Below are 26,220 nucleotides of genomic sequence, written 5' to 3' on the forward strand. Positions count from 1 at the left end.
TTGTGTATATAGCAAAATGATCACCGCAGTAAGTCTGGTTAACATTATCACACAGTTACAATTTATTTTCTTGTGATGAGTACTTTTAAGATTTTCTCTCTGAGTAACTTTTAAAAATTTATTTTTATTTTTATTTTTTAAATTAACATAATATATTATTTGTTTCAAGGGTTCTTTTAGTGACTTTCAAATCTGCAGTTCAGTGTTATCAAGTGTAGTCACTATGCTATATTATATCCCCATGATATTTATTTTATAACTGGAAATTTGTACCTTTCAAACCCCCACTCCCACCCCTGGTCATCCACCTCTGGCAACCACAGAGTTTGTGCTCTGTATCTATGAGGTCAGTTTTTCTCTGTTGTTTTCTTCTTATGTTTTGTTTCTAGATTCCACACATAAGTGAGATCTTAGGGTATTTGTCTTTGTCTGACTTATTTCGCTTAGAATAAGGCTCTCAAGGTCCAGCCATGTTGCCATAGATGGCAAGATGTCATTTCTGTTATTTTACAGCTGGATAATATTGCATTATATACCCACCACCTTCTTCTGTTGATGGACGTTTAGGTTCTTTCCATTGTCTTGACTATTGTAAATAGTGCTGCAGTGGAACATAGGGGGCAGCTATCTTTCCAAATTAGTGTTTGTGTTTTCTTTAGGTAAATACCCAGAGGTGGAATTGTTGCATCAAACGGTAGTTCTATTTTTGATTTTTTGAGGAACCTCCATACTGCTTTCCATAGTGGCTATACCATGTTACATTTCTACCAAGAGTGAACAAGGGTTCCCTTATTTCCACATCCTTGCCAATGCTTGTTATCTCTTATCTTTTTGATACTAGCTATTCTAACGGGTATCAGGTGGTATCATTATGGTTGTGATTTGCATTTCCCTGATGATGAGTGTTGTTGAGCACCTTTTTATGTCCCTGTTGGGCATCCGTATACTTTTTTGAAAAAAAAAATAGACAATCTGAATAGACATTTATTGTCTATTTTTAAAATCTGATGGTTTGGGGTTTGTTTTTTGTTTGTTTTGCTATTGAGTTGTATGAGTTCTTCATATATTTCGGATATTTGCCCCTTACCAGATACACTATTTGCAAATATGTTCTCCTTTTCTGTAGGTTGCCTTTTCATTTTGTCGATGGCTTTTTTTTTTTTTGCTGTGCAGAAGCTTCTTAGTTTGATGTAGTCCCACTTGGGTATTTTTACCTTTGGTGTCAAATCCAAAAGAAAAATCACTGCCGACACCAATGTCTAGAAACTTACTGCTTATGTTTTCTTCTAGGGGTTTTATGATTTCAATTCTTAACATTCCAGTCATTAATCCATTTTTAGTTAATTTTTATATATGGCATTCCCAGCACCATTTATTGACAAGACTGTTCTTTCCTCATTTTTTATTCTTGGCTCCTTTGTTGTAACTTAATTGATGGTCTGTGTGTGTGTTTATTTCTGGGCTATCTAGTCTGTGTCATTGATTTATGTGTCTGTTTTTATACCAGTACCATACAGATTTGATTGCTATAGCTTTGTAACACAGTTTGGAATCAAAAGCCTGGTGCCTCCAGCTTTCGTTCTTCTTTCTCAGGATTGGTTTGGCTATTCAGGGTCCTTTGTGGTTCCACACAAATTTTAGGATTGTTTGTTCTATGAAAAAATGTCATTGGAGTTTTGGTAGGAGTTGCATTCAATCTGTAGATTGCTTTGGGTAGTATCAGCATCTTAACACAATTCTTCCAAATGATGAATACAACATGCTTTCATTTACTTGCATCTTTGATTTTTTTTTTCATTAATGCCTTATAGTTATTAGTGTGTGGGTTTTTCTCTTCCTTGGTTAGGTTTTTTCCTAGGTATTTTTGTGATGCAGTTGTAAATGCAGTTGTTCTCATTTCTCTTTCTGATAGTTCATTACCAATGTATAAAAACACAAGATTTCTTTTTTTAAACAGATTTCTGTATATTCATTTTGTATCCTGCAACTTTATTAAATTTGTTGATCAGTTCTAACAGTTTTAATGAAGTCTTTCAGGATTTCTGTATATGATGTCCTATGCAGACACACTGTCATGTCTACAAATAGTAACAGTCTTACTCCTTCCTTTCCAATTTGGATACCCTTTACTTTTTCCCTTGCTTTTCTTTCTTTCTCGCTCTGGCTAAGACTTAAAATGCTATGTTGAATGAAAGTGACAAGAGTGGGGAGAGAGATAACCCCCCTCTTTTTTTTAACCCACTGAGCCACCCAGGCCCCCCCCTTTTTTTTTAGAGAGAGAGAGTGTGCATGTGCATGCATGTGTCTACAGGCGGGGGAGGCGGTACAGATGGAGAGAGAGAGAGAGAGAGAGAATCTTAAGCAGGCTCCACATCCAGCACTAGCCAATCTCATGACCCTGAGACCATGACCAGAGTGAAAACAAGAGTGGGATGCTTAACTGACTGAGCTACCCAGGCGCCCCTGAGAGAGAACTTTTCGGCCCAAATGATGAGCTGAGACTCACTGTGAGGAAGTGAGGTGGGAAGGTTGGGATAGAGAATTCGAGGCAGAGATGGGACCTGTTCCATGAAAGGGAGCATGTGCAAAATGACCTCCAAAGGCTGAAGGAGCAGTAAGACTGAAGAAAAAGGCTGACAAGTCCAGCTTGACAAGAAATGGTTTACTAAGGAGATTTATAGATAGAAGCCTGTCTTGGGTGGCAGCAAGACAAGTAGATCTCCACCGCCTCACCTCCCATAAGACCTGCTTTTATAGCCCTAGAAGCTGTGGAGTAGGTGCTAAGAGACCACACAGGAGGAGAATGTTGGAGAATATTTGAGTGTCATAGTTCTATCTCCAAGGCAGATCAAGGACATTATGCCCCAAGGGTACACTTAAGGATGTGGATAAATAAAGGAAAGAATGTGGGAGTGGGGCTGCTCTCTAGAAGGTTTTAGGTCAGAGTGGTCATCATGGAGGATTTGATCAAGATGGCATTAGTCTGGTTCATACAGGACGAAACCATAAAGAGGGAGGAAGATGAGGAAAGGTGAGGGTGTGAAGTTAGGCAAGGGCCAGATCTTCCAGGAGCTGGTAGGCCAAATTAGGAGCTGTAATCATGGGCTGAGCCATGGAAGCCATCTGAGGGTTTTGATCTGGGGAGTGGTATGATAGGATAATGCATTTTCAGTGAGTCCTGAATATCCCTGGACTATAAAGAGTCAAAGTGGATGTCCAGATACTGCCTGAGATTGTTGCAGAAGTCAAGTGAGAGATGCTGTGGATTAAAGAAGGGAGGTGGCAGTGGAGAGGGAGAGAGAAGTAGAGAGTAGAGGGGCCCTGTGGGGTCAAGGGTGAAGGTCAAGTTTATAACTGGTATAAATGAATGGAGAGTGGTGCCATTCATTGAGAAGCGGTCTGGAAGACCAGGTCTAGGGGAAGATCAGGAGTTGGTTTTGACGTTTGGTGAGGGACATTTGGAACTGCTAAGCTGGCAAAGGATACATATGTCTAGACTTAGAATAGGAAGTTTATCTAGTTAGAATGTCCAAGGGTTAATGGCTTACCAATGCTACTTGCAGCCCTGGGTATTGAGGAGATCACCTATGAGGACAAAGGGAAAGGAGCCCAGGCCTGTATTAACATCTTAAAGACTTGGTGGAGGAAGATAAGCCAATAAAGTACATTGAAGAGTGTTAATGTGAGAAGAAAAAGCAGAAACCTGGTAGTTGGTATAGCCAAATGCTGCTTTGGAAGAACTCACTTCAAATTCCAACTGAAGCAGGTCCATTGGATGAAGTGACAAGGAGGTCATTGTTGGGCCTTAGCAAGTACTTTTTTTCTGGAGTGATGGGAATAGACACTAAAATGGAGTCACATCACAGGGAGCAAGAGGGAAGTGGAGATATGGTGAGGACACTTCCTAAGGATGTTGAAGAGCGAGGCCAGATTCCAGTTCTGATTTTGGTCTCACCTATGGGATCAACCTCACTTATATCTGGCCCTCAACTCATAGAATCAAGGGGGGGTCTGTTCCACTCAATGTAGCATGATAGATGTGATTTTTTTTTTCCTCGTTCATTCTCATTTCTCTTGTGCCTCTTAAGACACTCTTGATGGTGGTTCTAGTTTTGAAGACACAATATGTATATTTATGGTACTCTATACCCTTCCCAAATAAAGCCAACTAAATACTTTATCTGGTATTAAAATGAAGGTTTGGACTCACCAAGGTAAGAGTTACTATCTCCATCTCTCTTGTGGCAACTTTCTAATGAATTCTCAGGGGGAAATTCTGAGTATACTCAGAATTTAGACATAACTTTAGATGTGAATTCCTCTATAAGATACACCCTTACCTTTAATGACTAAGCTCTTAAGTAGGTTAAATGATCCCAGAGTAGTAAATATTTGAAAGGAAGCTTTGCTTTTTATATCCATTTCCTTTTACCTTACCTTTTTAGCAACTTACTAGTTCAGCCACATTAAAAGAAAAGTTAAATTTTGCTCGACTGTCATACTTTTGTTATTGCTCCCAATAATAACCTCATCCCTCTTCACTCCCTTAAAAGGAAGCAGCTTGAGTCATAGAGTTAGAATATTGGAAAAGTGCCCCAAACACATTTTTGACATTTAGTTTATGACAGAGAAGAGTGATTTGGTATTTGACTCAAGTTGTTCAAGCACATTTGCCTATCAGCGGGCAAAAGCAATTCAGGGCAAATTGAACTACAAATAGTAATCGTACTGAATGAGTCTGTATGCTAGTATTAGAGCAAGGACCTGGTGCCAAAAAAGTAGAGGATTATTGGAGTGGGAAAGACAAATGATTCCCTTCTTTGTCATTGTCCCAGTTCCAGCAACAGGGGACAGGCATAATATTAAGAGTTTGGTGGATTCTTGCAGTCAGAAACAAGAAGTCCTACATAGAGAGAAGGGGAGAGCAACTCTGAATTTTAAGGCAATAGTGAGTCAATGCAGGATTGTTCTGGAGGACTTCTAAAAACTAGTGAGATTTTTCAACACATACGCGCGCGCGCGCACACACACACACACACATCTCTAGTGTGACCTGGAAATTTGCAGGGAACTTTCTGGAATAGTAGAATTCAGTGTGCTGGAATTTGATCCAAAGTCAGTTGGACAGTACAAATGCTGGGAATCATGATGTTAAGTTTTTGTAAGAAAAGAATTTTCCCCCTTTCTTAGTTTTAAAACTTCTCATGTAGCTACCTTCACAGAGCATATTTATGTCCAAGAAAACTAATGTAATTAAACTAATTGAAGTGAGTGGGTTATTCCAAAAGGGAAAGTTGAAAAACTGTTTTTCACTAGAGCTTTGTTTACAGAAGCACACAATTACCGGAAGTCCCCTTTGGCCTAGCATGTTAATCCATTTTAAGAATGTTTCTGGGGTGTATAATGAACAAATGTAGAAAATACTGGTTATATACTTTTCCTTAATACGTGTGTGCACTGAAGCTGTGAGATCGGAGAAAGCCAACTGGGATAGAGGCCTCCTGTCCCCATGCCTGTCATTCGGTGCCTAACACAATTCAAGGCTATTTTTTTTTCCATGTGCAGGAATCTGTGAATTCAGAGCAGTCAGTCAGGCTGGGTAGGGTTGGTTTAGCTTTCTGAGCCTCTGTCTCCTGATCTGCAAAATGGGGGGACCAGATTGGATGTGCTTGCAGATCCTACCCAACACACTCTGTGCAACCCTCCCCCCTTGAGTGGGGGGGCAGAGCTAGTGTATATGGGATAGCGCTCTCAGAATCCAAGTTAGCTTATAGAGCAGAAGGGATCTTGCAGATGTCATTAAGATTCTTCATCAGGTACCTCTGAGCTCATCAGGAGGGAGATTGTCCTCGGTGGGCCTGGCCTAATCAGGTGAGCCCTTAACTGGGCCAGGCCCTCCCTGAAAGAAGAGATTTGAAGTGAGAACAGCCATGTTGTGAACTGCCTATCCAGGGGGCTGTTTAGCAAAGATGTGGGAATGACTCTAGGAGTTGAGAGCAGTCCATGGCTGATAGCTAGCAAGAACTGGAGGACCCTAGTTCAGCCCCCAGAAAAGGGATTCTACCAACAACCCAAAGGCACTTGGAAGTAGATCTTGATCCAGTTGAGCCTCCAGGGAGGATGCAGTTGGGTGACAGCATCGTTGTAGTGTTGTAAGACCTTGAGCCAAGAACAACAACACAGCCCTGCTGTGCCAGGCTTGACACACGCAAATCATGAGATAATTTGTGTTGGTTTTCAGATGGTAGATTTGTGGTCATTTGTTACATGGAAACAGAAAACTTAAATGCTCTGATTTTATTGAACACAAGACTCCTTGAGGTCACTAGACTGGCTGAGACAACTGTGAGCCACATGGGTAGGAGAGGCCCTTCTCTGGAATGCTAGATAAATCTCTGACAAGGCTGACGGAACAAGCCAGAACCCTCCATCCAAGTAAATAGTACATGGACCTGTAGGTTTCAAGCCTTTTTCAAGGTACGGTCTGTAGCTTAGAATACCAAGAAACTTACTTTTCCAGCCAAGGGTCTTGAGCGGCAATTGTCTTGTCATCTCTGCTTCTCTTTAAGTAGTTTATCTTCTCCTTTCCCCTCCCGCTGTTTGGTGAAGGTAAAGTTCTCAGATCTATTCTCTGAACATTTTAAACTATTACTCGGACAGGCTCTGGGTGGTTGTAAAACAGATAGGCATTAGACCTGGGAGACTAGTTCAGGCTCTTGGCTCTGAAGGCAACTAGCCACATGACCTTGGGCCAGAGAACTATTTCTCTGGCCCTTCTGGCCCTGGGTTTCCTTCTGTGTAAAACATAAGACCTTATTTTGTATTCCCAGACTGCTGAGGACAAAGGAGTGTGGACCAGCTGCTCGAGTTTCAAGAACCACTCAAATTCTCCCTTTAGAAAGACTTGGAAATGTGTACCTATTTTGCCCCTCTGGGTCAAGGAGATGTTCCTCTATATTCTTGCCTGTTGAATCAGTTGTCTCAAATACTTTGACATGTGTAGATCATTTTTTTTTTTTTTTTTGCATGGCAGGGGACACCAGTGGGTACGGACAGGAAGAGAATCTTTAGACAATACAGGGAGGTAATTTTATTCGTGGAAGGACAAAATTACAAAGATGTGGAAGAGTCTATTTAATATTTTTATTGCATTGTTACAAATTTAAGGGAAACTTAGGGATGGACTATTGCAAGATCAATTCCGTGTGTGTGTGTGTGTGTGTGTGTGTGTGTGTGTTGTTTTGAAGTGGTGCGGGTGCAGTGGTGGAAGGAAACATCTGACTGAAGTATTTTTTGGAAGGGATACTCCTTCAGAGGATTCGAGGCAGCCAGTCATCACTACCCTTCTAAAGCGTGTCCCTTGACTTGGGCACTAGAATTAAGAGTGGGGTAGCAAGAAGGCAAGGGTAGGAGTACAAAGGAGGGAAACATTTGGAGAACTGATGATTGGCTTTGAATGAGGTGGGATATTCAGTAAGATCAACCCAAGTGTGGAAGGTTCTAGGAAGATGGGATGGAAGGTGGTGGGGGCAACAGCAGCAAAAGCAAGGCCAGCCTCTCCAGGGCTGCTTTAAGTGCATTCTTTTCCATCCTTGTCACACTCGTCCTGCATAGCGGCCCTAGGATTATCAGCCTCAGAGACGAGGAAACTGAGGCCCAAGGAAGTCAATGAACATTGCTGTCACACAGGCAGCAGGTGGCACAGAGGGCAGCTGCACCCAGCTAGCCCGACTGCAGAGCCCTCGCTCCTAACCACCTTTGCCTCCAACGGAACAGATGGGACAACTTCCATTCTGTCTTCCCGGGGTGGGGAGAGAAAGGGAGCCCAGTACTTCTGGGGGCTGATGTTGTTTGGACATCAAGGACTTGGAGTTGTTGGTGAAAACTTAGGGAACAAAGCAGACGATGGTTGTAAAGGAACCAGCCCTTCCTTAGCTGGAACTTTCCTCATGGGAGCTTTTGTTTCCTAGAAAATTGTATCTTTTAGGAAAGCAGGGCATGGCCTCACAGTCCTAGGTAGATGTGTTCCTTCTTGGTAGGTCACCATTTTGTCTTTGTTGTAGCTCTGTTCTGAATTTTTCTCATCATTTTGTGTTTTCACTTCCTTTTCAGTTTAGAAGATGGGTCTGTCCCATTCATTCTATTTTTTTATGGAGTGGTAGCTGCCACGTGGGGGTTATCTTCCAGGGGTGAGGGGACCACACCAATAATCCTCAGGGCCCCCCTAACCACACCCACGAGACCCAGGAGCCAGCTAGGGCTGTCTCTCCACAGCCTGCTTCCTGCTGGTTCCTGTCAGGCAGGAAGGTGTACTAGGACTGAGAAGACGTTGGGTGGTTCTGGCTCATGTGGGGCAGCCTAGAGAAGGTTCCATGACAGAGCTTATGGTCCTGACAGTGAGTCCAGTGTTACAGAGAGCTCTACTGAAGAGTAGCCCGACCCTGACCCGGGTTGAGAAGAAATGGGACACACGAAGGACAGGTTCACCTGATAACACAATTGTAATTCTGGAAGCTCACGGCACTGTCCTTATAAAAATGCAAAGCAGGTCCAAAAGAAATTAATGTGATATTTGAAAGGTCAGAGTGTGCCTGAACATTGATTTTAAGATGCTTTATCAATTAGAGACCAGAAGTTTTTCCTGATGATATTTATTTCATAAATGTAATTATTTTTCTAAAACATATTAAAATAGAAAACATGTTTTTTGATCAATTATACAAAGAAAATACCAATATAGTAATAAAAATACTGAAAATATATGAAAAGCACCAGAATATTAGAGAAATTACACTGGCAACAATTCTAGGAATATATTTTTTTTTGCAATTGTACAATAAAGTGCTATTAAATCCAGTCAAAATTAGTGGCAAGATATAAAAACAGTTATGGTATTATTATGAAATTTGAGGCTAGATTTAACCGCAACTGCATTTTTAGGCTACTTTCAGATCAAGCTAATGATAGTTTATTAATGTTTTCGTGGAAAGTCTATTAATTTCCATTCTCAAGTGAAAACAATCTAAATCTCGGTGTTGATCCTTGGTAATTTGCTCATGAATAGCCAATGACAAGATAAAAAAATAAAATTATCATCAGAGTCCTTAGAGTAATAATCATACAAAGTGTGATGAAATAAGAGACAGAAGAAAATCGAATGTAAATATGTGATTAGTTAAGACAAGACCAAAAGTTTAGAAGCCTTTGATTTTATGGTTAATTTTCAGTCATCTTGCATAGTCACACTGAATAGACACACAAACATTAACAAGATAGGTTATTCAATTGAACCCGCCAGACATCGGGGAAGAACAACTTAGTGAGTCAATGTCGTTTTCACTGGAAACATTAAAGGGACACTGTTAGGACAGCACGCTTCCAATTCTGACCAGTGAGTTCCTCATGTCTTTGCTGAGGAACAGAAAACATACACAGATACTTTGGGGTTAGAAGCTAGGCAGGCCGGGGATGTGACACAGAAGGGGACACCGCTGTGCACACACACAGAGAGATACTATGGCCAGTACTTAGGGTGTACTGAAGTCACTTTCACGTCTGGAGTTGGCAGACTACAACAGAAAAACCCAAATTAAGACAAAGCATCAGACCAGTGTCCTTTTAAGGTTTTATTTCTAGGCCATTTTTGAGGGGACTCTATCGTATCATGATTTACAACTCAGCTCTGGAATCCTCCGCTTCTCCAGATGAAAGCTGCCAACACCACACTCTAGAAGAGAACATTCTCCAAGCATGGCTCCATCAAAACTCAACATTTATTTAACAGGCAGACTTTTTTTTTCTTTCATAGCAAGTAGATTTACACGTGAACCAACACGGACTGAAACTGAAAACCAACTCATTTCCTCCGCCTCTGCAGTCCTGCGAGCTGTATCCTCTCAGGACCCACCCTTGGGATTACCGTGACAAGGGGAGAGGATCCAGCAAGCCCACCAGCCCCACTCTGGAGGTGGTACAAGTGGACCATGATTCTACTTTTCACTCAAAAATGGAGACTTGACACTTGAGTTTTGAGTTTTTTTCCTCCAACGCTTCTAGGTCCTCTAGGCTTTTTGTCAAGTTTCCTTCTTGTGGCTGATTCTACCAAGGAACTGAAATGTAAATGAACTTGGCTATGCCTCTCAAAAACTAACTTTTCAAAGAAATTTTAACTTGCTTAGAAAAGAGGGTGTAGGTGGTACAGGGTTGGGAGTAGGCCTTTGTAATAACTGAAGCAAACGGGTCAGTGTCCAGCCACTGTAAGCAATGTGACACCGAATAAAAAAGACTGGGAAGTGCGACCGAAAGGACTTTTCTTCTCCATGCCACTGACAGAACGCAAGGAAAACCCAACACGACTTAGTTTGCCAAATTCTACCTAAACGTGAGTGTTCATTAAAAAGTCCGAGATTAATAAAAGGCAGACTTTAAGGAAGACAGATAAGAAACAAAGGCTAGAGGTGGTTTGGCATTAAATAGTTTTACATACCCAAAGAATATCGACTAGCATCTGGAAGTAATTCTCAAAATTACAAAGTCATGTTTACAGAAATTACTCTGTATAAGTATGGTTTTTTTCAATATACATGTTCTATATACATAGTATAGAAAAGCTAGTAAGTTGGCTCAGCTATAATGATTTTGTCATAAACAAAAAAAGATGACATTTATTGGCTGCAACAAAGCTTGTTCCGTACACTTTTCAGTTCAGCTAATGTGTATATATATAATAAAACTTAAAACTTTAGAAGTCTTCAAAGGGAAAAAATAAATTATATCTAACGTATTAATTTACACACGGCTGTGCCTTGACTGGGCTGCCTCTAGCTGTAGTCTCTTATGATGAATGTCTCCAGTGTTTCCTTATTCTAACAGACTTTATTTTCAAGATATGTATTTGTCCCCCTCTAAGTGTTGCACATTTCCTTTCAGGAAGCACAGATGTGCGACACTTTCAGTAGTATGAATTTCTGGGTCTTTTTCCAGCTCATGATCGAGAGCCATGTTTCCTACTGAGTGCCACATCTTTAACTGTACAACAAATAGAAGAAAGAGATGACGAAAGCAAGCAAGAGCATTGTTAAGGAAAGCAGCAGCTGCTGGAACCAGATACAATGCTGAACTTGGTCTTCAAGCTTCCTACTGCTTTCTAGTAAACGACTGAGCTACGGAGGGAAAAAGAATGAAAGATTGGTATCAGTAAAACAGTACGTGAATCATGGGCATGACAAATAGGAATATTAGAAACCCAAACATTTACAGGATGGGGTCCGTCTGTTCTAAGCAGCTGGGAGCTGGAAACGCAACAAGGGGTTCCATTTGTTTGGTGAACAGCTGTGTGCCTGCTTACTCTTGTTTGGGAAAGGTCGGCTTTTCCAGTGGAGAAGGAGCAAAGCAAGTCCTTTCCTGGAGGTTCTGAAACCAGCTACGCAGAAAGAGAGCCCCTCCGTCTTTTTCAAGTTGAAATGGTACCCCTCTCGTGAGCTCCAATTCTTTGGCGCCCCCCAAGGCACCATACACCTTGTCCAAATTAAAATGGCCAGAGCTTTTCAAAAGTTAATGCATCTCCCAAAGGAACTCACCACTTAGGATTTCGGATTTGGCTTCCCCTCACAAAGAAAAGAGCCTTCCTGTCGTGTCTATGCCAAAGATCTTCCCTTTATCGGTGGGGAAGAAGTGGATTTCTAACACTGGTTAGCATTACCAACTCTTTTTTAGTTAGGGAGAAAGAACACTTACTTGTAGATAAAGATCTTCACTGGTTTTATCGGACATGGCAAGAGCACTGTCTTTCAATGTCAGAGTGGTTGGTTTACTGCTCTCGACAATATGGCATCTTAACCTATGAAAATCCAAAGGACACAGAACTTATTAAAAAAAATTTTTTTAAAGATTTTATTTATTTATTTGAGAGAGAGCAAGTAAGAGAGAGCATGAGAGGTGAGAAGGTCAGAGGGAGAAGCAGACACCCCATGGAGCTGGGAGCCTGATGCAGGACTTGATCCTGGGACTTTGGGATCATGGCCTGAGTTGAAGGCAGTTGCTTAACCAAATGGGCCACCCAGGTGTCCCAAACTTATTAAAATTTTTAATGAAAATTTTTTTTATAAAAGTAAACTGTAATGTGAGAATGGCCAAATACAGAAGTTGACGGAACCAAGATGAAAAGTACTCCTGCTTCTTACCCAGATACACATCCAGTGGACCTACCTTGGAAGGGGAGCCTGACTAGCCACCCCCAAATACGCTTCCCTGACTTGAGGATTATCTGGGGCTGCTTATTGTTTAAGAAACAGCAGGCCTGAGAAAGTTTTGAAAACCTCTTGTCAGGGTCATTGACATCAATAAGGGAAGGAAAGGTCCCCCTGTAAGGGTGTCTTCCTCTCCATGCCAGGATGAGGGGATGACCGAGATCTCGAAGAACTCTTAATGGAGAAGGGACCAATTCACATCCCAGCAACCTTACCCATGTTGACTGTGATCTTCCCGACAGCCCCCCATAATGCACTCCCTTACCCCCAACCACTTGTCTTGAGCTGGAGATGGTATTTAAGGTGGTATCTTGGGCCACTTTGGGGAGTTTTCCTGTATTCCTGGGTCTCTCCCATATATACAGGAGGTACACATGGTATTAAACTTCTGCTTTTCTATTAATCCTTTATTACAGGGGGTGGGGGCCTCAGCCAAGAACCAAGCACGGTAGAGGAAAAATTGTTTTTCCTCTCCTCTATTTTGGCAGCCTATGCTGGGACCTGCTGAGACACCGTACTTGCCTGGGAGCCTACAGATGGGAGCCTGGAAAACTGGCAGAGGCCGGCGAAGGTAAGAGTTCTTACCTAAGCCCGCTTTCCTGGATCTACTCTCTGGTGCCAGGTCGAGACAGAAAGGTCAAAATTTGACCTTGTCCCTTCCTTTCCAAATTTAGATGAGCAGAAGAAAGTAGGTCAAATGAGGTCTTCCTTTCATCTTGCTCTGGGTCTTGAGAGCTTGGCTTTGGGAACAGCGAGAATATTCTTTTTGGTCTCTGTCAGCTGGAGGGTGCATGTGTACACAGGTGTGTGGCAGCGAGCAGAACAGGCCGGGGATCTGAGGCACTAAGGGACAGGCAGCATCCTCTCCGTCCAGCTGTGCCAGCTCTCAGGGCAGTTTGTCATTAGGGGCCCCAGTCTGTGAGGGGCCTTTGTCCTCTCAGCTTTTGTGGTCACTAGTTCTGGAAAAGTCCAATCCTGTAAGTCCTTCCCTGATGGTGGAGATAAGAGGGTCTTAGGCCTCTTACATTCTTGTGGAAAACTGGAGATTAGCATCTTCGCTGGACCATTCTTACCACTTGGGGCAAGGGAGGTCTTTGCTTTCTTATGCTAACTCCGGGGGTCCTGTGACGACGGCATCTTTGGCACCATCTCTGGGGATGCCTCTTGTGTCCGTGGTTAAACCACAGAATGGCCTATTGGCTTGAGTCATGAGAGAGATTAATAGAAGAGCCTACTTGCCAATGCCAGACGATGGATCTTTTGAGTTGGAAGAGCTTCTCAAAACACTTTGTAGAGATTCTCACCCTAAACAACGGTCTTAGTGCTATCTCTGGAAGGACCAAGTTGAAAGGAGAATATGAAGGAGTCTGGCCACTAGCCTGAGGGCCTCCCTTAGAGGACATTATGAAGTTCTTTCCACGTGCACGTTCAGAAGATACGTACCAAACATAGAGAAGAGGTACAAGGATCAGTGGCCACTCATTCACCATTCACAGGGACCATGACTGGCCACGAAGGGTTGTTCTTCCCACCCATGATTATACTGTAGTTGTCAGACAAGCCACTTAGCTCCCCTGTGGAAGACTGTCCTCACTGACAACATGAGCAGAATTTCTGCTAGGCCCTCCTACAAATGTTCAGGAAATAGACTGGCTGAAGGCCCACGTTTGGGAGCTGTTAGAAGCAATAGTACAGGTCCCCCCACTGTTAAAGGCCTTTGTGGAATACTTTAAAAAAGTTTATATCAAGTATTCCACAAAGGCCTTTAAGGTGGGGAAAAAAAACTTTTTAAAGGCAACACTGAAGCCGTTCAAAGTCCACCTAACCTTACCAATGCTGAAACCTCCCCCGGTCCTCTCAAAATACCTGTACTGTAAAAGCTCAGGATGTTGGAAACAAAACTGTCCTGTGCTTAAGAAAAAGAAGGAACACAGAAACAAATTACTTTAGACATCTGATAGTAGGCAAATAGATATCCCCCGAATTCCTAGAAAAAAAAAAATCCTTGACACATTCTCTGTGCCTTTGAGGGACAGATTTTCTACCCTATCTTCTCTAGGACCTGACTGCTACCTCTCTGAAATACAGATGTTAGGGAAGGGATTTTCACTGGAAGGAAAAAAGGGAGTTATTTGGGATTTTGGCAAATGAAAAAACAAAACAGGCTTTTAGCCACCTGAGCAGGTAAACGGATTCCAACTGCCAGAAACACACTCTAAACCTAAATGTTCTTTTATATAAACTAGTGAGTTTTATGTTATTGTGCCTGATTTATGGCTAAAATTTTAGAGCTATAGCTAAAAGGTCTCTGTGTCTGTATGTTTGTGTGTGTCTACATATGTATGTTATAGATGTGTAATATTTTTCCAACTTGGGATGGTATTGCAAAAATGAAATTTGTAAAAGTGCTCTTTGACTGGCTTAAAGAAAAATAAGCATTTACCAAATTAAGTATTCCTAAACCTCTTAGAAATATAGAAACTAACCTAAGTGTCTTTCAAGTTCATGTGATATAGATTAATCCTAGGTAAAATAAAAGCTAAGTTTGTTGGTTTAATTAAAATAGGCATGTCTTCAAAGTTATCAGTATTAGATGTAATGCAGACAGGCAACTTTTTTTCTTCTGGTGTTTACCTGCTCAAAAAGGTTCATGTTATGTCGGGTACATAATTTGTCAGCATGAAAAACAGCCTGGGATGGGGGCTGACTGATGTTTCACGAAGCTGGCATGAGTATTCAAGCATAACTGTTGGAAGCGAGTGATTTAGACATAAGCTGGTAAGAGTTTTTAGGTGAAGTCTACTGAAAAACAGGTTCTCCAATCTCCTTGGTAACTCGAAACTTTAGTTTTGCTAAGTTAAACGGGAAATTCACGGACTGACTAGATCATTTCCAAGTAAGATAAAATACTGAAACATTAATTACTAAACATTGGTTTATCTACTTTTGGCTTCTTACTACAGAGGAACTACAAATACTGAGTCTGTTAGTAAACATATCTTGTGCCACACTGAAAAACTGTACTATGAGGAAGCATATGCTTCTAGAAATTACATATTCATAGATTTACCAATCTACTGAATGCTGGTGTTAACAGATCACAATTGCTTACCACTTAGTTGTCACTAGAAATGATGGGTTCTAAGGGTTAAGAATTCTAATTCATGTATGTAATTACTAGAAATAATAGAAGCAACTAACTCCATGTGCAGCGAAAATAGAATGTGTTTTTGGCCGAGGAAAGGTATGAAGTACGGACATGTATTTTCGTTAAGTGGAATGAAAGTAATTTTCTCCTACATCAAAGCTGGTTATTTCAGAATAGGGAAGATAATAAAGGACAAACTAAATGGATACAGGCAGTTGGAAAGAAAAAATTTTACTTTGTGTAGTCGAGCTGGCTAAAACGGAATGAATTTGTTATAAAGGTTATACAAATAAGCTTCCATATCAGTAGTGTACTTATGTAAAACTAAAAATTAATTTCATCTGCTAAAAGGACAACCTTTTCTTGGACTATCAGTCAGCTACTGATAAGATTGCAAAAGGCTTTTCTTTAGCTTTTAAGTAATCTGCCTAGAAAGCAAAGATGGGGCGTTTTATGAGAATAATTTCCTGTGCTCAACGTTATCTTCATCAACAGCTCAGCTCTTTGAATCTTTAGAAGACGATTTCCCCATGTTTTACTCACAACTCTGCAACTTTCTGTATTTGCCTTTGATATTTTATCGTCACTATGGTTAAATGGACAATTAAGTATTATTTCATGATGATGATCCCATTTAGTCAAGTGTCTAAAACCTTCTGATGTTTTTGACAACCCCCAGCTCAAATTCTAAATGAAGACTTTCTGACCTTGAACTATCTCTGAAATTTTTCAGAGGGCCACTGGAACATGTCCAAAGATTTGCTCTCTCTTCTTATAAAAAGAGATATAAAACTCATTAGGCTTATTTGCTGTGTTAAATTACATGGGAAGCACTGTCAGATAAGTGATACTATATACCTTCTTCAGATTATATTTGTATAGATATATTATCCTAAGTGTTCCAGAAATTGTATAAAATTCCAGTTAGTATCTACACTGCTGTATGTCACAGAAATAACCAAATTTCCTTGTCAGAAGCACTACAATGAACTCTCATCAGAGCTGTAACAATGGCCATTTTTAAGCCTTTTTGTCACTTAGGGAAGCTATGGTTTGACTCTGATCCTTTTGCAAATGTGTTTCATGTTCAGAGATTCATGGAAAGGACTCTGACAAGTACTCCAGAGAACAGGTTTCTCATAACTTTCAGATCATAAAACTGAACTGGGTAAGAACTTCCAGAGCTAATGAAAAAGGAGGATTCAAACAGGCCAGGAATGAATAACATGCGGTTGAATGAACTGATGACTGTACTTTTTTTTTTTCCTGCTGGTTCTTTAATGTTTGTTTTTTTCCAGATTTAAGCTATCTATGTTTTCTTTTCTCCTAAGCTATCTATGATTGACTGCAATTTGGTAAACTATACATTTATGAGCAGAACTGAAACTTCCTCCAGAACTCAGAAACTTAGTATTCTTTCATGGAAACAGAGTTGTTTTGTTTTGTTTTTGCATAAGCATCTGTTCTTGTTGTGTTAGGACACAATTGGAAGCATGGTTTTATTACCAAGGCTTTCACTGGATTCATATTTGAAAATAATACACATAAAATCAGGTATGACCAGACAACTTTAAGGAACTAAGGTTGACTTTATGGAACCAATAAAGCCCCTTGGAAAGGAAAAATGGACCTGTAACCTTGCTTATAGGATTTTGGACAGCCTTACCAGGTAAGGTAGGTCCCTTACCTTGGCCAGCTCAGGGTCTTCGAGAAGACAGGAATTCATCTAAATCTGTATAATAACCTTACCCTTGTTTACTGTGCTTTTCCTGATAACCTCTCCTAACTGGCTCCCCTGCCACTTTTCTTTTGTTGGAGATGGTATTTAAGGTGGGAAGAGGCAAAATTATTTTCCCTTCCCTACCTCTTCTTCTTTTTTTTTAATTTTATTTTTTATAAACATTTTTATCCCCAGGGGTACAGGTCTGTGAATCGCCAGGTTTACACACTGCACAGCCCTCTTCTGCTTCTTAATGTATGTATAATAACACAAGCAATTATAGATACCACTCCATAACTCAGGGAAACTTTTTTTTATGGTGCTCAATAGAATTCATCCCGTCTTACTACTTGAAGGAAACCACCCTTTCTAGATGGGAGTCGGTGCTTTACCTGGGCTTTCAGTACCAAACCACTGAGGCTCCCTCTGTGAGATAAGTCACCCTCTCCTGACTTACAGAAAACCAAACCAGGAGGAATTGATTAAAAAAAACCCCAAACCCGCTTCTGAGGGACTGTCTGATAAGAACTTCAAATTAATATTTGTCTTTTATACCAGTGTTACTTATTCTTTCCATTTGTTTTCATAGCCATGACTTTGAGAAAAATGAACTCTGGATAAGGAGTAAGTAGACCCTGTTACGATATGGACATGTAGATATGTAACTACTCCATCTAAAAACAAGTCAAGCCCACCACGAGCCTTAATGTGTATCTGTGTTCCTTCCTTTTTCTGGACTAAAACTGATCCCTACCTTGCCTTGAGTGATACTCCCAAGAAAGCTGAAGGGACAGGACCTGTCAATGATTGACCTTGTAGAGTTGGCTTCTCCCATTGACAGACCTGTGCCAAACAGACCCTTTGTCAACACCATGTTCTTCCTTCCGCCAATAAGCCAAACCTCTAGGATCGTCTCCTTGCCTTCATTTCTTGAGAACCTGGCTCCTGCCAACTGAAAATGCTCCCTCTGATGTCAGTGATGACCTCTGTGATGTCACCAATGGCCACTGCTCACACCTCATCCTTCTTGGCCTGATGGCAGTACTTAGTAGCACTGGTCCCTTACCTTTTTGTCCAACATGCTTTCCTAGACTTTGAGGGCACAGCTCACCTACTGGTTTCCCTCCTGAGTCCCTGCTTGGACCGTCTTCCTCTGGCCACTAAGTATACCTCCAGGCTGGGGCAACTGAAATAAAGCTCGTCTTCCCAGACCCACACCTATCCTCCTCCTGTCTGTGAACAAGCCTGCAATGATCTTGACAAAGGTGAATCGGGTCCGGATGCCGCTCTCCCATGGGTCTCACCATGGTGACCAAGCTCCTCCTCTGGGCCCTGCCTGCCTCTCCAGCTTTCTTCTTACCCTGGATCCTTTCACCTGTGTGTGCCAGCTACATCTGTATTCTTTAAATTCCTTTTGAAGATTTAACTCGGCCACGACCGTTACAAGGTTTCCCAGCTTCTCATTTATCAAGGGGGACAAAGACCTACTACCTCCCAGGGTCATTTGAATGACGGAGTAAATAAATCAGAGTAAAACACTTAGAACAGCACAGGCTGGCAGCCCAAGCTATTTGTGTTAACTCAATATCACGCTTTCCCCTGTGTCTGCCTAGAGTCTGTTTTCAACACGGCCCCCAGAATAAGCCCTTAGACAAAGCCAAATCACTTCCTGACTCTGCTTAGCACCAACTAATAGATTTCCCTCTCAAAATCAGACGTCCTCACTCTGGTTACCTACTACCTCTTTGACCTCATCTCCCACATTGTCTCCCCCAGCCCCCCTTACTAGATTCAAGGTACATTTACCTCCTTGCTGTAACTTACACAGGCCAAGCACACTCCTGTTTCAGTTGTGGTTCCTTCTACCTGGAAAGCACTTTTTCCGGTTATTGACATGGCTTACTCTCTCGTATCCTTCAGGTCCTACAAAAACCACCCACCATCGAGAATCCTCTATCTAGGCACTGTTGACATTTTGAGCCAGATCTTTGTCTTGGGGGATGTTTAGCAGCGTCTCTGGTCTCTAACTGCTGGATGCCAAAGTCCCCCACTGCCCAGCTGTGATAATGAACAACATTCCCAGACACTGACAGGTGGCCCCCTGGGAGGCAGAACGGGTACACTCCAAAATCACCCCACAGGCTTTTCCTCCTAATGTATCCTAGGAATTTTTTCATAGCGTGACATACGGATTTACCACACTCTTTTGAATGGCTACAGATTCAAGTGCATTTTCCTGTTACTTTACTGGGGTTCATTAGGTTCGTTCTTTCCCATTTTTCACTAGTACAAACAATGCTGCCACACACACATTCCAGTACCCAAGACAAGTGCCTACAAAGGAACTGCTGGGACAGAACGATCTATGTAATTCTGACAGGTCCAGATTCCTGCACTAGCCTGGAAGCAAGTCTGCTATTAGCAAGCTCCTTGAGAAACTGCGCTCACCTTCACCTGGGCACCCCAGAGCTCCATAGAGCTTGAGGTCACCCTAGAAGCCTAAATGTGTGCCAAATGCAAGAAGAAGGAGACCCCTGCCTTGCCCACGCAGGCAGTTCTCTCTCTCTCATTCTTCCCATCACATCTGAGAGTCTGTGAGTGAAAAGCATACCTGTGCTCCATCACTTTGTTTCTGGGAACTTCTTTCCAGAACTGAGTCAATTCTGCTGGGCCCGTGCCAGATGACTGTTCCATTTCTGCAGCCATTATCAGAAAACGGTCTTGGGCAGAGACCGTTAAACCTGCGTTCCAAAAGGATGACTTACTATATAACTTATTATATAAATAAGAACCTTTACAAAGGGTTGGACACAGGGTTTAAGACATTATATTCTTGAACACAATGGAAAAATAGTATGGAAGTACCTTAAAATATTTTTCTAAAAAGGGGGACTTTCTAAAAAATTCAATGTAAACTGGCAACAGTTTCAACAAACAACTTTAGGGGCACCTGGAGGGGTCAGTTGGATAAGCCTCTGCCTTTGGCTCAGGTCACGATCTCAGGGTCCTGGGATCGAGTCCTGCACTGGGCTCCCTGTTTCTCCCGCTCTCTACCTGATGCTTCCCCTGCTTACGCTTGCTCTGTCAGAGAAATAAAATATTTACAAAAATTTTAACGAGACCCATGGACCTATCTCATTTTACACATGAGAAAATAGAGGCCTACAGTGCAATGAGGTGACTTCTTGACACTCAGCTGATTTCTAGATTCTAGTCTGGCTCTACGGATCCCCACCCGGCCCAGGTACCCTCCAGCACACCCTCTGAGGCCATCGGGCCACCACTCACCCCCGTGGGGAGACACAACTATATCAACTGATGCTCCAGGGTCACAGCTGCTGTTGCTCGGCTTGACTCTGTATTTTTCTGGAGCAGTTGTTCTCACCTGTTTGTAATTACAATTATATTTACAATTATGCATTTATAATTATAATTGTATAATTGTGTTTTTACAATTATACTAGTCCTATAGTAACTAGTAACATAAGAAAAGTGCTTCTTGGGGGATAAATGGCTTAAAAATGAGATGGAAAAAGTTAATAGTTAATAATGAAGTCTAAAAAACAACCACGGTGGTTAGGCATAGAATGTATCTTTCCCCATCAACAGGAAAACAGTATCTCAATCTAGTCTCACTTAGCCTTCCTTTTAAATAAAAAAAAAAAATCTATGAAATATCTTGTGTCTGGTGATTTCTTAACTTCAATGCAAATTAAAAATTTAAAAAAACCTGGGGATCAGGACATGTTTTAATAGCATTCATACATTAAAACACATTAGATATTCAAAGAACATCTAGAACATCTTAGTGGTTAAATTAAAAAGATTTAAGGAAATAACATTATGGGGCAGTGGTAAACTCAATCATTGGGTTAGTATCCAGTATAAAGTACATTCCAAACTATATTACACTCGGGGGAAAATGCACTTTTGATTTTATAGTTTTATTTTTCACCGTTAATATGAATTATCTATATAATGAGTGATTTTCCTTGGCTTTTTATTTACCACAAACATTAAGGCCTGGAATTAATTTGGACATTAGCCTATTATGGCTCATTAAAGATTGAGATACAGATCCCCGGGAAAACTGTAGATAAGCTATGCCATGTGGTTAAAACTAGAAGGCAGTATAACATGCCTAAAAATGTCATAAAAACACTGTGCAAATTAAAAAATTCTCAATTGTTCAATTAAAATGTCTGAAATCACTTCCCAGATCAGATTTCCACCTAGAATTTATATCTTTCTGATATTTACCTTAAAAGCTACGATGTTTTTTGTTACATTTGTCAACACTATTAAAGTTTTCTTCTCTCCAGATTCTGTACTTCCAAAATACAGTTCTTCTGCTGGGCTAGGTGGTGACAAAAATATAAGGCATTTGTATTATTCAGAACAAATGACAATCTAATCATTAGCTGGAAGGAAAGTATTTGGTTAATATTTGCTGCTCATTTGTATAAAGAGATTTCATCAAGAAAGAAAAGATTACAAAGCAACTACCTGATAGAATTTGTGTTTTAATCTTACTAATTGATTGCATGCTATTTAAAAGTCCTGTGGTTTCCCCCAAGAATCAAAAGCAAACTAGGAAAAGGAAAGGAGAGAGAATTAGGAATATGCTAAATTAGCCTATAATCAGCACCATCTTAGGGTGCATGTAAACTCTTCGGAAGGTTACAGATAATCAAAACAAAGAAGAAACTGTTGCTGCAACTTTAATTACAAAGAGATTAGATGGAGGCATAATTTTATACACCAACAGAGAAAAGCATAACTTAAAACGGAAGGTCATTAGAGATGTATTTAAGTCACAGAATAATTCCTTATGTAATTCCTTAATAAAAACAGCTTTTTCTAAGTATTATGGAATACGAAAAACCCAAAAATAAAATTTGGGGTGGGAAGTATTGGTTAAGCAGTAAAATCAGTGAACCTCAAAATGCAAATTTTACTATTACTGGTCCTGGTCGTACTCACGACCTAAAAGAAAAACTAAAAGACTGAAGCAAAGTTTGTGTAGTTTAATTACATTAGTCGAACTATATCAGGTGCCTCCAAACAATGGGCAGAACTGTTTTTTTGTTTTAGATAAAAAGGTGAATTCTTCAGACTGGCCTTCACTTCGAACTATATATTTAAGTAGATTTGTTTTATATCAGGAATGTCTATATATATCAGAGCCATTCATCTGGAGGACACACATTTTTAAAGACGTGTTTTCCGAGGAGGGCTTTGCCCAACTCTGGACAAGACAAATTAGCATGCTGGCTGGCTTCCTTTTAGAACCCAATCGGAAATAGACCACAGAAAGGAGAAGAAGGTCGGTCATGAATCTCAAAACCGCTCTCAGTAACCAGCTCAAAAGCCTTGAGACATGGTGGGGAGATAGATGTTGGTGGAGGTCCGTCCCTGTGCCTGTGCAGGAGCAATGCTGTGACCTGTAGCCCTACTCTGGCTCTACTCCGGCTTTCTCCCTAGGCAGCTCTTCCAGCCAACCCTTCACACTGGTAAGCTGAGACCTATGGTTTTGACAGGCTTCCAATGAAAAAACAGTGTGTAATTCCTCAACAGTAAAGGGAAAAATGGAAAACAAACTTCACAGGGGGGAAACCGGCAAAGAAAAACCATGACCAGCAGAATATGCATATGTTGTCCCCTTCCTCGGCACTCCCCATAAACACACATAGATGGTAGAGATAAATCCAAATAGAACAGTAATCAAAAATGTGTAAACAAACCAGATTTCTCAATTAAAATTTTAGGTTTTTAAAAAGTCTAGCTGTACTGTTCGTAAGAGTCATACTTGAAACACAGAGATTTCAAGTATGGGATGGGACATGATACATCAGATCATCACTAAGAAAAGTTGGTTATAGCAGTATTAACATAAAGCCATACAGATTTACCAACGAAAAGAATCAGTAGTGAGAAAGAGATCTTTACATAATGGTTAATTACCAACAACCCTGAATCTTAGATTGAGTAACCCAGAAAAAAAATAGAGATGTACTGAAATCTGGCTTTGGTAAAACACCTATTTTTCTAGTTCAGCTTTAGCTTTTAGAAGGTCAAACTGATAAATGCTTAGTTCAATGCCATTTGTGACATCCTTGAACCTATGCAAGCCAAACAGTACCAGTAAAATGAGAAAAAATATGTGTCATTCAGATTAACTATTAATATATGAATATTCATTTTTATTACCTGGTATGAAAGGAGGGCCCTTTAAACACATTTAATAGAATAAATAACAAAAAGGTAGCTAGAATACCTACGATGACTGGAAACCAAGGTGAGTCTTTGGATATCTTTTAATTTTGTATTTCCACAGTTTGAAAAACAGTACAGGAGTTTTCTTAATTTTGCAATTCCTTCAAGATAATCAAGACAGGTTATAAAAGCATAGCTAATAAAATAAACTATGATTACCTGATGTGTAATAAAGGCCCTTTAAACACACTCAATGGCTTTTTGAAAGCTTTCATTTTGGAATCAACCTTTTCATTTTCTTCTGCTTTGGAAGTATGTTCAGTTAGGTTAATCTAAAGACCAAAAAAAAAAAAAAATGAAGAAAGAAAAGATAAAAAAATTTAGTTTCATCCTGATAGCTGGGAAGTTCATTAGCTCAAAAAGTAAACATTACGGTGATTCAATCCAAATTACAATCTTTAACATAAGTTTAGAACACTTAAATTATGTATTTACCATATATTAACATGACCATGGACATATATTTGAAAGCATAGTTAAATAAGTCACTACAGAAAATATAACATGGTCTTTCCCTTACAGTCTTTGAATTGGCTCTGAGTTATAACATATTTATCCCTCTTACCAAGCCCCTGATGACTCAAAAAGATAACTAAGTGCCCTTTCAAAATAGAAATAGAGGAAATAGAAGGTTTTAAACTGATTTCTAGCCCAGCGAGGTGTATTGAGGAGGACACATATCACAATGAGCACTGGGTGTTACATGCCAACAATGAATCATGGAACACTACATCAAAATCTAATTAGTACTGGATGGTGACTAACATAATAAAAAAAATAATGAATTACTTTGACTTTATCTCAGATAAATCAAAAACATTTTCAATAAAACAGTTCCTTCAAAGTATATTTTGTCAATTTTTATACAAATGCATGAAATCAGCCTTTTTTTTAAAAGATTTTATTTATTTGACAGAGAGAGAGACAGTGAGAGGCAACGCAAGCAGGGGAAGCGGGAGAGGGAGAAGCACGCTTCCCGCTGAGCAGGGAGTCCCGTGCGGGGGCTCGATCCCAGGACCCTGGGATCGTGACCTGAGCTAAAGGCAGACGCTTCATGACTGAGCCACCTAGGCTCCCCTGAAAGCAGCCTTTTGAACCACCAAAGTGACACTACTGGTTAGCTAGTACCATCCTTCCTCTTTTTTACAAAGATGTGGAAGGACAGCAAGTTAAATGAATTACTCACAATCATGTACCTAACTAGTTCTGGAGTGGTGGACAAGCCACAGGTTTTGAAACCATTGTGTTGTTAGAATTACCTTTTTTAGAAGAGTTGTTTGTTCTTCATTAGAAACTGTTTCCAGGGTTTCTTTGCCGTCACTTTCTAGGTCTTCTTTACTTGAAGCTTCATCCTCACTGGCAATAGGCCCATTTTCACACAGTGGTGTCTGGAAGTCGTCATCCACTAGTGGGGGATAGCTATACTTGAAAGGATCCTAAGAGAAAGGAATTTTATAACAGCCTGCTAAGAGGTGGGTAGAGAAAGAATTCTCTAAGTAAAATGAAAATCCATTCTCCTGGCCAAAAAAAAAAAAAAAAAAAAAAAAAAAAAACCACCAGAAAAGAAAACCAGACTTAATTAGTGAAATTTTTAAAAAAGGAAGCATTTCCCAACACAAAGGGAAAGAGCAGTTAAGTGGTGTGGACAAGTGGCAAGCCATCTGTGAAAGCATCGAGCTGGATCTTTAGCTCATTCTTCGCACCAGAAGATTTTCAGATGGATTAGAATCTTGAAAGTGTGTATTTTTTTTAAAGTTTATTTCTTTATCTTTAGTAATGTCTACCCTCAACATGGGGCTCAAGCCCATGACCTTGAGATCAAGAGTAGCACACTCATCCGATGGAACTAGCCAGGCACTCCAAAAGTGTGTCTTTTTTAAAACCCATGTAAGCTTTAAAAAAAACACAAAAAAACCTCCAGAACAACACACAGGCTTAAAAAACAGAAAACAAAACACAAAACCTAAGTAACGAAGACCTTTCTAATCATAGCACAAAACCTAGCAGGCATAAACATATTGATAAAAATGGAGCACGCTAAAATGAAACATCTCTGAATTGCAAAAAGTAAAACCCAGCAATCAACCAGCCACCCACAACCCTCTGCCAAGAAAACCCCCTAAAAAGCCAAGTTTGTTTCTTTAAAGCCACAACTGGGAAAATTATGTACCACATGAATCAGAAACAAGACAGCTTTTGTTAATACATACAAATCAAGGAGAAAAGAGCCATAACAGAACAAAGAATAAAGGAATGATAGAGTTCATAGAAAAAGAACAGACTACGCTTTTATATCAGAAAAAATGCTCAACACCACTTACAATAACAGAAATGCAAAGCCACAATATTTTGCACCCAAGACTAGCAAAGATTACAAAAATGAGAGTATGTGATGTTGGCACGGAAGTCGTTCAAGCATTGCCACACACTATTGGGGAGTGAACACAATCTCTTTAGTGGGAAACTGGCAACAGATAACAAAATTTAAACTACGAATACCCATTGACCTGATGATTTTACCTCTAGGAGTTCATCTTCTACTTACACTGCTGTACCCATGTACCAAGAGTTATTTACAAGGCTAGTCACTGCAGCACCATTAATAATGGCAAGGTTAGGAAACAACTACCAGTCCCTTAAAAGAGAACTGATTAAAATATATTATGTTACATCTGTGTAATGGAATAGTCTGTAGTGGTTTAAAGAATGAGACCTCTAAGAATCAGTATGGTATAACCTGGCAAGAAATGATGTGGGAAAACCAGCAAAACAACATACATGAAAAAATAAAATGGACAGAATATCTCCAGGAGAGAAAACCTGGAAAA

General features: G+C 40.4%; 1 protein-coding gene across 3 annotated transcripts in view; it reads right to left on the reverse strand.

Moving 5' to 3' along the window:
- Positions 1 to 8,646: 8,646 nt before the first annotated feature.
- Positions 8,647 to 26,220, reverse strand: part of LOC111157177 (motile sperm domain containing 2) — a 60,807-nt gene continuing 43,233 nt past the window's right edge. For all 3 annotated transcript variants that reach the window (XM_022518455.1, XM_022518457.1, XM_022518456.1), the window contains 7 exons: positions 24,652 to 24,828; positions 23,552 to 23,664; positions 21,377 to 21,473; positions 20,405 to 20,501; positions 19,728 to 19,857; positions 11,737 to 11,839; positions 8,647 to 11,162 (listed from right to left, as the gene is read on the reverse strand). In XM_022518455.1, coding sequence (XP_022374163.1) covers positions 11,025 to 11,162; positions 11,737 to 11,839; positions 19,728 to 19,857; positions 20,405 to 20,501; positions 21,377 to 21,473; positions 23,552 to 23,664; positions 24,652 to 24,828 — 855 coding nt within the window. In that variant the 3' untranslated portion in view covers positions 8,647 to 11,024. The remainder of the gene's footprint in view (positions 11,163 to 11,736; positions 11,840 to 19,727; positions 19,858 to 20,404; positions 20,502 to 21,376; positions 21,474 to 23,551; positions 23,665 to 24,651; positions 24,829 to 26,220) is intronic.

The sequence above is a fragment of the Enhydra lutris genome, unplaced genomic scaffold, assembly GCF_002288905.1.
Source record: "Enhydra lutris kenyoni isolate GAN:26980312 unplaced genomic scaffold, ASM228890v2 scaffoldscaffold52, whole genome shotgun sequence".
In the NCBI taxonomy this organism is placed as follows: domain Eukaryota; kingdom Metazoa; phylum Chordata; class Mammalia; order Carnivora; family Mustelidae; genus Enhydra; species Enhydra lutris.